Genomic DNA, 11,003 nt, shown 5'->3' with positions numbered 1-11,003 from the left:
ATTAATTAATTAATTAATATTTTAAAAAGAAGAAGAGGTGTGCCTGGGTGGCTCAGTCAGTTAAGTGTCTGCCTTCAGCTCAGGTCATGATCCCAGGGTCTTGGGATCAAGCCCTGCATCGGGCTCCCTGCTCGGCAGGGAGCCTGCTTGTCCCTCTCCCTCTGCCCCCACCCCTGGCTTTTGTTCGTGCTCTCTCTCTCTCTCCCCCTCCCCCGTGCGTGCTCTCTCTTTTAAATATCAAAGAAGAAAAGTGAGATTGATTTTATTTTGATTCCAAAGGATGGAACTAGAATGCAGAATGGAGGCCCCTCTTCTTAAAGCTGTGTGATTTTGGGAAAGTCTGAATTCTTTGGGCCTCAACTTCCTCACTTTTGCAGTGTCCTAATTATTTCCCATGGTTGCTTCCCATACGAAATAATGGAAATGAAGCCATTTAATAAATTTTAAGTACTAGGGGCGCCTGGGTGGCTCAATCGTTAAGCGTCTGCCTTCGGTTCAGGTCATGATCCCAGCATCCTGGGATCGAGCCCCGCATCGGGCTCCCTCCTCCTTGGGAAGCCTGCTTCTCCCTCTCCCACTCCCCCTGCTTGTGTTCCCTCTCTCGCTGTCTCTCTCTGTCAAATAAATAAATAAAATCTTTAAAAAAATTTTTTTAAGTACTAAACACTTGATTAGCCATAACTTTGCCATGAACTCGGTGACCTTGGGCTTTGGTTTGTTCATTTAATAAGGGTTAATGGGCAATTCCAACGACCATGCTCTGGGGACAAAGAAATATATAAAGCCTAGTCCCCATTCCCAAGAGTTGCCCTAGTTGGAGAATCTAGGGGGCATTCTAAGTTTAACGATCCCCGGCTCTGTCTGCTCTTCCTTTTTACATGAAAAGTTGCCACCAAGAAGAGTTATTCCAGAGTCAGAAAACAGGAAGGCTCCAGAAGGCTTCTCTGAAAATGCCCTTACCACAGAGAAAGCCATGGGTCTCCTCTACTCTAGTACTTCCCAAATGTTAGTGAACATAGACACACTGGAGGATCTTGCTAAAATGCAGATTCTGGGGTGGAGCTCTTAAGCTGTATTTCCAAAACGCCCCCCACGTGATACTGCACAGACCAAATTTTGAGTAGCCCCAGTTTAATTTTCTAGGTTAGTGCAGTCACCTGGAAAGTCACGGAAAGCTTAAAGAGCATAGAGTAAAAACAGGGTAGTTTGGGGAAACTTGCTGAGAAAGCTCTCCTTGAAAGAGGGAAGCAGTGCAGGCTTTGAAGGAAGACAGGGAGCCCTGACTCTGACAGATTAGTGAAGAGCACCGAGAACCTACCCACAAAGTTTTTGTTTGTACTCAATCATGCCACCATCCAACCCCAGAGACCCCCCCCCCCCCGCAAAGAAATCACTGCGGACTGGGCCTGCAACTTGCGCGTCCCTTCGGTGAAGCCTGATTCCTACTAACAGGTTGTGTTGTAATTACCGAGTTAGGTGCCTGCCTCTCACCCTGTAATATGAACTGGGGAGGAGGAACAGTGCGCTGTGTTTTCTTGTTCGGCCCCCGCCTCCCCCATACTTACTTAACGTTTGTTCAGTGTTTTTCAGGGTTTGCGGATTCTTGGGAGGCCCACATCCAGGCCTAGCGCACTCCCCACTCACTTCACCAGGGGGCGCGGCGGCCCCAGCGACACAGCGACGGTGACCCACCGCCCCACGGACTCAGAGCGCTCAGCGGGCGGTCTCCAGGGCCGGGAGTGGGGGGAGCACCCTACCACCTGGGCGGGAAACCGAGGCAGCGCCGGGCCACTGCCCAAGTTTTCTAAAGGGGTCCCCGACTTAGGGAGGCGGGAGGTGCCGACGGAGCCTGGGTGCCCGGAGCTCGGCCCGCCGGCGCCCGGCGCCCCGGCTCAGGGCCGGTAACCAGGCGCACATGGCCCGCCCGGCCCTGTTTGTCCTGGCAGCGCGCCGCCGCTATTTGAGGCGGTTTTTATCTCCCAGAAACCAGCAAAACCCCAAGCGGAGTCTAGGGAAGATGAAAGGGGCCGAGGGGCCGGGAGGGGAGGACCGCGAGGCCGCGGCGGGCGGGGGCTGGCACCGGACAGGCGGGGACCGGGAGGCGAGAGGGCCAGGCCCTGGGGGGTCCCGAGGAGCCTGCCCGGCGGAGTGGGGGCGGGAGCCCGGGACCCCCGCCCCTCGGTCGCGCCCCCAGAGCGCGTCTCTTCCGCCGCTGCCCCCGACCCCAGCCTGCGGGAGGAGCCCCGGAACGCAGCCCTCTTCGAAGCGCCTCTGAAGCGGCGCGCCCCGCCTCAGGGCAGGAGGCTTCGCACCTGGCCGGGGCGGCCGCGGCGGCAGGCTGAGGAGGGGGCTGGCCGCCCGAGCCCGCCCGCAGCGCCTCCCGAGCCCCGGCGGGCGGGCGGAGGATTGGTCGCCGGGGGCGCCGCCGGTGCGCCCCCTCAGCCCCGCGGGGGAGCCCGGGGGCGGGGGCCGCACAAAGCCCTATTGTGGCTGCGGGCTGGCCGCCACAGAGTGGCTTTTGTTCGTCCGCTAACTCGGCGGCGGGCACGGCTGATTGCAGGCCCGGGGCAGGGGGCGGTTACGTGCCAGGCCGGGGCCGCCCGCCGGGACCCGCTCGGGGCCGCGCAGCAGTCCGCGCCGCGACCGCGACCGCGACCGCGGGGCCTTGCCCCGGCCGGGGTCGGGAGGCAGAGGCCGGGAGACAGCCGGGGAAGAAACCTCCCGCCTTCCCAGCTCGACGGGAAGCTCTGGCCGCTCAAAAACTGACCTCAGCCCGAGGGCCTGGCCGACGGAGCGTTCTGCCGCGGGCACACTGTGCCAATGTGCACGATAGGATGCCCGTGGGGAGTCTCCAGTTTGCCAGGGAAAAATCCTGTGGCTCACTCTTCTTCCTTCCTCTTTCTCTTTTCTCACCAGGACAAAATTTAAAATCGAACTTTTTATTAAATTAAAAAAAAAAAAAAAGACTCCATGAGGGCATGATCCTTTCCCTTCCACAATATTACCCTCTCCCCAAGCTCCAGCGGCTTTAACCCTTTAACTTGGGGCCTTGAGGGAGCAGGAGATAGGAAAGGAGGATCCAAAGTCACAGGAAAGGCATTCAAAGGCACGAAGCGGCTTTAAAAGTCACTAGAGGTGGAGCTGGGGGCATTGGAAGTCCCTGGTTGGGGGCCTGGGGATGCAACCCCAAATCAGCTCGGGGACCTCTGTCCTCCTAGCTCTATAAATTCCTCTTTCTCATGGCTTCTAGGCACCAGCCTAGCAGTGCCTTGTACAGAATAGGCACTCAATAAATACTTGATTTATTTGAATCTGATCCCAGAGAAAGCCTCCCCCACCTATTCTTCAGGAGAGGCACCTCCAAAGCAGTGTGCTCCTCCTGTTAGGTGGGCTTCCCCAAAGAGCATGTCCAGGATGGCAGCTGCAAGCTCTCCATAACCATGGCAACAAGGGATTAGCCTGATAGGGTCATGGTGTCAGGGGAGGGGCAGTGGAAGAACCATTTGCTCTGGGGTCAAGGGAGCTGGGGTACATTCCAGTCCTCCCCTCCATAGGACTTGAGGTTTCACAGCTTCAGGCTGGGGCTGGGAATATTAGGGACTCCCTAATTGAGAGACACCCCATCAACTCTTTAACAGAGATCTAGCTAACCAACCCTATTAGCAGAGATTCTATTAAAAGAGAAACCCCATTAACTGAGACCCTGATGATAGAAATTCTATTAACAAGATCTCCACTAACACTTTTTCTATACAGAGATACACTTAGCTAAAATTTCCATAGCAGAAATGGATCTCCTTCCCTCCCCAGCTCACTCTACCTGACCTGTCATCATAACTTAGATAAATAGAATTATTATTATTATTAGTATTCATTTCTCTTGGAACATAGGGGTTAAATATACAGGCCTGGGGGCAGCCTCCCTGACCCTGGGGTCACCCCATCTTTGGGATCAGATCCCCACTGGTCTGCCCCCCTCTTGGCACCCTGCTCCCTGCCAGGTCACTAACCCCAAGCCCCCTAACTCTGGTCCCTAATGAAGAGGCCACCAGGGGGCAATAAATTATCATCATCATCATCATCATCATTATGTTTGTAAAAACAAAAACAAAAATGCTCTGGAGCATGGAAAGCAAGTGGAAGAAGAAGCTGGGAAGACTGGAGCCTGGAAGCTAAGCAATAGTGGTAAATAAGCTTGGGAAGCAGAAAGGATGCTTGTCAAGGAGTTAGTGAGCTGGAGAAAGAAAGTGTTGGGAGCCCAGATGGAAGGAAAATGAGTTGGGTTGTAAGAGCAGAGGAGAGGGAAGCTGTGAGCAGGGGCAAGGGAAGATCTTAGGAAGCCAGAGTGCAGAAATCAGGCACAAGGTGAGGGCCTGAGATGAGAGTCTGCGGAACAGGCTCACGGCAAAGGGAGGGGTGAGCTAAGGAGGCATGCTGGGAGACACCCAGGCCCAGAATGGCCAGGGGAGAGATGGCAAGAGCCCCAAGGGCAGCATGCATACGGCAAAGGGGGTGAGGGGCAAGCAGTGGTCCACGAAGCTGGGGGAGGCTGGCAAGGCAGCCCTGGGACTGGAGACCCTCCACGCCGCTCAGATCTCCAGCAGGTTGCTCTGCTCTGGGCTGCCTTCAGGGGCTTTCTCTGGAGGTGCTGGGGATGCTGAAGGTCGGGGCGTCTGACCGGCCTCCTCTTCCCCTGCACTGCGGCCCTCCCCCAGTTCCTTGGGGCCGCCGGGAGGGGGCCCTGGGCCTGGCTCGCCGTGGGTACGTTGGTGTTTGCTCAGGTGGTCACTTCGGGTAAAGCGCTTGGAGCAGAGCAGGCAGGTGAACTTCTTCTCCCGGGTGTGGGTGCGCACGTGGCGCTCCAGCTCGTCCGAACGGGTGAACCTCTTGCCGCAGAAGAGCCAGTTGCAGACGAAGGGCCGCTCGCCCGTGTGCCAGCGCAAGTGGGCCTTCAGGTGCGAGGCCTTGCCGTACACCTTGCCGCAGCCCGGGATGTGGCAGCTGTGGATGGGCTTCTTCCGCAGCCCAGCTGCTGCCGCCCCCAGGCGCTCTAGCTCCTGGCAGTTGGGGCAGTCGCAGGAGGAACGCCCCGCTCCACCGCCTCCGTATCCACCACTGCCCCCGGAGCCGGCCCCCCGAGGGGGTTTGGCCCCACCGCTCCCCTCCAGCTGCCCGCTATTGCTCACTGCCTTGGGTTTATAGACGTCTTGGGGCAAGACATGCTGGGGCCCTGGTTGCAGGAGGTGAGGAGCTGGGTAGGGAGCTGGATTAAGGGGGGCAAAGTCGGACGGGTAGGTGGGCAGCTGGGGGTTCAGTGGAGGCTGAGCAGGGCCTGTGGGCAGTGTCCCCTGCAGCCCATCACCCTGGCCCTGCCCACCACCTAGCCAGTTGCCCCCGGGGTGCACGTCCCACCAAGGAGTAGGAGCGTTGCCTGGGCCCGGTGAGATGCCCGCGTGGATGCCTGCCTTGTACCAGGAGCCATAGGGGTGCGCCATGTCCAGAGAGGTGTAGACACTGGGCAGGCAGTCAGAAGAGCTGTGGCCTTTGGGCACTAGTAGCCCAGGGTCCTGGGTGCCTGTGGGCCCAGGGAATGAGTGGGAAAAAGGAGGGTAGTCATTGGCATAGCCCGAGGTGGGTGCAGGAGGACTGCCTGCAGGTGAGAGGAGCCCATTGGTGCTGGAAAAGGGGGCTGGGTAGGCATCCCCCATGGTTTTGGGGGCTGAAAGGTCACTGCCCACAGAGTATGGCTTCTTGGCGCCTGCTTTGCCCAGTGTCGCTGAGTCCCGCAGAGGGCTGGTGCCACCAAATTTGCTGCACGCTGCCGTCAGCATGGCCAGGGGACTGGAGCCATAGTGAGCTTCCTCCTGTGGACAGAGGGAAGCACGGCTTAGGGGGAGAGGAGGACAAGTGCAGAAGGAAGGGCAAAACTCTAGAGATGTGGAGAGCAGAACGAAGGGGTCCAGGAAGAGTTGAAGAGGATGGGAGGTAGAGGTGGAGGGGCCAGTGAACACGAGGCCCCAGGGCAGAGCTCAGATGGAGTCGTGGGGAGGAGAGCCAGGTCCAGACTGCACCCTAACAACCTGATCCAGGAGGCAGGAGGCAGAGCTCACTGTGGAGTTGCTGGGGTTCCGGGGCGCCTCAGAGGAACAGGAGACGCTGCTTAAATAGCCACGAGAAGAGCTGAGGATGGATGCAGGACCTAGGTGAGGTGAGAATTAGGGGTCCTACCCCTGGAAGTGGGTTCAGAGCAAGGGCCATGGTCAGAGACTTGGAGAGGAAAGATGAGGCTCAAAGAGTAACACGGGGAGAAAATAAAGTATTAGGGGACTGCAGTTGCCCCCACTCCAGATTTGCTCAGCTTTACCCCATATTTCACTTCCTGTCTCTGCCTCAGCTCTTGACTACGGCAGTGAGTGGCCTGGTCTCCCTGAGGCCGCAGCCTCATGTCCTTGGTAAGGAATCTCTTGGCAGGGATTCTAGGGCTGGGGTGCAAGAGGAAGCGACGCGGAGACACTGGGACATTGAGAGGGAACAGGGCTGTGGCCAAGCCAGGACTGTGGCTGAGGCAAGAATGTCTTTCAAGTGGGCAGTGGGCACCTCCTGCTTTGTGGAGTCAGCTGGTACCCCTTTGGGAAGGCCGGAGGAGCCCAAAGTCCTCACACCCCTCCAGGACCGGGAATTGGGATGGCTAAGATATGGGCTCACAGCCACACCCCTCCATGTCCAGTGTCCCCTACCATGTAGCCTACACATGTAGCTGGTCTCTCTTCACCCTTGCAGCACCGTGAGTGAAGGAAGATACGTAGATGTGGGGCATGGGGCTCTTTGAGAAACACAAAATGCCCTTAATGCTCATCATGCTGCTGCTACCAGGCCAAACCACCCTGAGATGCCCATCTGTCAGGAGCTCAAGGTACCCCTCCCTGGGTCAGCCTCAGGACGTGCCAGGAGGAGATACCCTCCAGAATCCGGGGCTGGTACAGACATCCATTTCTGAGAATCCCACCCAAAAAGATGCCCTCAAAAGCTGACCCTGTACAGTTCCCTGACTGCGGCCCTCAAAAACTGATGTATCTGGTACCTTCCCAGCTGAAAAAGAACCCAGGCGTCCAAGACCCGCCTGGTCCCTCTGAGCATGCAGCATGTGTGTGTGCGTGACACCAATCCTACAGCTACGTTTGGGGTTTTAAGGTTGCGGCGAGGGGTCTATGCCCTCATCACTCCCACACTGCTCCCCAAGTGCAGACCTGCCGCTCCCCTGCCCAGTCACCTCTTTCTGAGGTCCTGTCGACCCCACAGACTCCCAGATTTGAGTCACCAAAACCTTCCTGAAATCCGGCTATGGGAAAAGCCCTGGGTCCTCCCTAGCCAAAGTTTCCCTAGAGCCCCTGGTCTCCCAAGCAGAGGGTAAGCTGAGGCAAGGGTAGCTGGTGGGGCAGGACTCAAAGCCTAGCAGAAAGGTAAAACTACGGAGTGCGAAGGAGAGAGGCAGAGACCCAGAACCAGGAGGAGCGACAGACCCTGCCCAGGGTGAGGCACAGACGAAGAAGCCAGGGGTGGGGGAGGGGGAGCAGAGGGGAAAACTGGCAGTAAGGGGCAGAAATGGGCAGAGACCCAAAGGAGCAGAAAGGTGAAAAGACAAAGGGCAGGGAGAGAGAGGGAAGCAGAATAAACAAAGAAGTGATGGAGAGAGCCTGGGCTAGGAAGGCGGAGGAAAACAGAGAGGGAGAGAGAGGAGGAAGAAAACAGAAAAGGGGGAGGGGGAGAAGACAGATCTCCTACCTAAGAGAAAACCACCACGATGCTGGGCCCCAGAAAACCCCCAGACCAGGCCACTCCTCCCTCCTTCTCCCCCTGACCGCTTCTCCCCCTTGGCCCAGCCCGGCTCCGTTGGTTTCCCTGCGGTCGGTTTATTTTTAAAAACGCCGACGCCGTCCCCCCCGCCCGGCCCTCACACTGTGGCCACAGGGGCCTCCGCCAAGCCCAGGGACCCCACCCAGCTGGGGAGAGGGAAGGAGGGGTGAAAGAAGGCAAGCAGCCCCAGGCCAACAGGAGACCCCGGCCCTGGAGCAGAGGCCCCCAGGGCCCTGAGAGCAGGGAAGTGGGAGCAAGGCACCAGTCCCACTCGGATGGGTTCTGGAGGCCAAGAACTGGGCACCTGGCTAGCTTCACCGCGCCTCAGTTTCCTTCTCCAGCTACCTGCGCGCTCCTGAGAGGGTCCTACACATGCGCCCCCATACCTGATCACATGTATTCCTTTCCCAGGGGCCCAGGAGTCCCACCTTCCAGTTGTTTTTTCTCCTACCTCCACCCAACCTTCCGCTAAAACAATAAAAGCAGGCTGAAAGTACTGGCAAGGAGTCTCCAGAGAAAGAACAAGGAGCTGTCCCAGCTCTCTCACTCATAGGCGCAGCCCAGCTGGGGAAGTGGGAGCCTTTCTCCCGGGAGCTCACAGTGCCCCGCTGACCTCCTGCGGAAGCTCACTCTACATCTGAGGGCCAGCTGGCCATCCACTCTGAGCACCCAAGTTCCCGGGTGCTGTTCTCCACTTTCCGCCTCTGCCCACGTTGTTCGGTCCTCCCCACTTCCAATTCTCCATCCCCACCTGGCCCTCACCCCCATTTCTCCCTCCTGCCTCTTCCCCTGCAGCTCACTCGTCCCAGGTGAGCCTCTCATCGGGCAGCAGCTGCTTCCCTCTCGGAACCCCCAAGTTCTTTGCACCGCCAGAGAGCCCACCCATACAAGGCAGAGGGTTTCCTGGGTGGGGAAGAGGGACCGTTGAGGGCCCGAGTGCCCCAAAAGTAGGAGAAACAGGCAGAGGGACTGGAATGCCTTTGTGTTGGGGGCGCATCTCCAGCTCACCAGCAGTGAGGGACATGAAGGCCTGGCTGCCTGGACACACTCCTCTTGCCAAGTGCTATCCCAATCTGTGCCTTTCCTGTAGGCCTCAGGGCCAGCCCATCCCCCAGGCACCAGTGCCACGCTGGCAACTCTGGCATGGTGCCCACGCCCACTGGTACTGCCCCTGCCCTGGATGGCCCCAGGATTTCCATGCACCTTGGTCCTGAAGCTTCCTCAAGACCAACCGCAGGGTTTCAGTGATGGCTCAATATAGAGTCTGGTGGGGGGACAGCAGGGCGAGCAATCTGCCCTCGGTGCAGTAGAGCATCATGCCTGGGGACCCCTGACTGCATACAGAACAGTGACGAGGGGCGTCGTGTCTACCCCACTGGCTTGCATGCCATTCCTTCAGACTCAGTCTCAAATTCACCATTCCCAAATTCCACACACACCAGTCCTCACTTGGACCAGCAGATGCTCGGATGGCCCAGCTGCCACACATACACACACCCTGCGCTCTCACGAAGCCAGCCGTGCGTGCAGGCACGCTGCTTTACATTCTAACACTTACGCCCAGGCCAATGAACACAGGTGCCGAAAGATTCCCGCTCCATCTCACACACACACCTCTCCTACAGGCTGAATGAGCCGGCTTCCCGTTTGGCCCATGACCCCTGGGACTTGAGCTAGGGCACTGGGAGCAGAGATGGGTGCTTCTGAGGGGCGACTGAGGGTGGGTGACCTGAAGGGAGGACTCTCTGGCTCCAAATTCCTGTGGAGGGACCCAGAAAGCAGGACAGAGATGATGACAGAGAAACAGTCAGACTCAGAAGCAAGGAGAACTCAGGACGTTCTAAGTGGCTCTGAGTCCTTCCCTTCCAACTATGCACCTGGGGTCCCCCAGAACCCCTGGTAGAGTCAGTGATTTCTCAAAACCCCCAAATCTGACCTCCACGGTACCCTAGTTCCCTCCATCCCCAGTGCCAAAGGCAAGGGATGCTGGGGTCCCAGCCCGTAGGGGAAGTGCCCAGGCCGCCCTGGAGCTTCCCACTCCCAAAATAGAGCTGAGTTTGTCTTTGGCTGAAAGCTAAATATTTGTGAGCCGGGCAGGCGGCCTCAGACCCTGGCCCTCCTCCTTGGTTCCCTCTCAGGCCCAGGCCCAGTTCCTCTGGTCAGCCCCCCCACATGCACAGGACTGCCCTTCTCCCCTCTCCCATAGCTCACCTCTTCCTCTACACACACTGGCCCGGAGGCCCAGTCCCTGCCCACTACAAACCAGACCAGCTGCAGCTCAGGCTAGGAGCTCCCGGAGACGGGACCCCCAAGGCACCCCAGTTGCTGCATGGTGCCCACTCCACCAGCCTGCTCACTCTCTCCCCCCGTCTGCCAGGCTGACCTACCTCCCACACCTCCTCTTCCTCCTCTCTCCATCCCTGACCACTCCTCAGGGTTGGCGTGCGGGGCGGACCTCAGAGGTCCATGCCTTCTTCTGACCTGGCCCCTCTCATCTTCCTTTGACTGCTCTCTGACCCCTGGCCCCACTCTCTCCAACCCTTCCTCCTGCCCTCCCCCCCCCCCCCCCCCCGGCCCCGGCCTCCCTCCCCCTCCGGGGGGCCCTGGAAGGGACAAGCACCCCCGCCCCTGTTTGTGGGGGTTGGGGGGGGGGGTGCGGGCAGGGATTAGGGCCATTAGGACTGTCGCTGGTGTCCTGGGGGGAGGAGGGGGCAGTTACCTCAAGCAGGGAGGATGCCATCCTGAGGCTGGGGAACAGGTCCCAAGGAGCCAGGCAGATGGAGAGAGCCAGCCGAGCCGAGAGAGAGGGAGAGGGAGAGGGAGGGAGAATGGGAGAATGGGAGAGAAGAGATCTAAAGTTAGAAGGGACTGGGGGGTGGGGGGTGGGGGGGGCTGCTCTCTGTCTGTAGGGATCCACCCTCTAATTACAGCTTTCCCAGCGGAGAAGGCTCCGGATCCAATGAGCAGGGCGAGAGAGGGAGGCAGAGGGTCCAAATTTCCTGCTCCATTTGCTGAGCTCCCCAAAGAAGGGATCTGGGCGGGAGAGGAGAAACAGGGCTCCAGGGAAGGGGGTGGAAGCAGGAGGAGGGTAGGGCCATGGGCAAGTTGTCAGGGTGTCCTGGGAGGTGCTGGGGGGGAATCAAAGGGAC

At 58.6% G+C, this 11,003-nt stretch overlaps 1 protein-coding gene across 1 annotated transcript; it reads right to left on the bottom strand.

Annotated features, from left to right (window-relative positions):
- Nucleotides 1-4,589: 4,589 nt before the first annotated feature.
- SP7 (Sp7 transcription factor) lies at nucleotides 4,590-10,594 on the bottom strand. The gene is made up of 2 exons (XM_021686770.1): nucleotides 10,574-10,594; nucleotides 4,590-5,864 (listed from the first exon to the last, which is right to left on the bottom strand). The coding sequence occupies exons 1-2, from the start codon at nucleotides 10,592-10,594 to the stop codon at nucleotides 4,590-4,592; spliced, it is 1,296 nt and encodes a 431-aa protein (XP_021542445.1).
- Between the last annotated feature and the right edge of the window lie 409 nt (nucleotides 10,595-11,003).

This window comes from Neomonachus schauinslandi, chromosome 5, assembly GCF_002201575.2.
Source record: "Neomonachus schauinslandi chromosome 5, ASM220157v2, whole genome shotgun sequence".
In the NCBI taxonomy this organism is placed as follows: domain Eukaryota; kingdom Metazoa; phylum Chordata; class Mammalia; order Carnivora; family Phocidae; genus Neomonachus; species Neomonachus schauinslandi.
The sequence above is the reverse complement of the archived record's forward strand: the minus strand, read 5'-3'. Positions and strand labels throughout refer to the sequence as shown.

Bases quoted from the DNA above. Each gene is read 5' to 3' on its own strand.
- SP7 (XM_021686770.1), bottom strand. From the start codon at position 10,594: ATGGCATCCTCCCTGCTTGAG. The intron at 5,865-10,573 runs GTAACTGCCCCC...CTCTGTCCACAG, and splicing joins TGGCATCCTCCCTGCTTGAG to GAGGAAGCTCACTATGGCTC.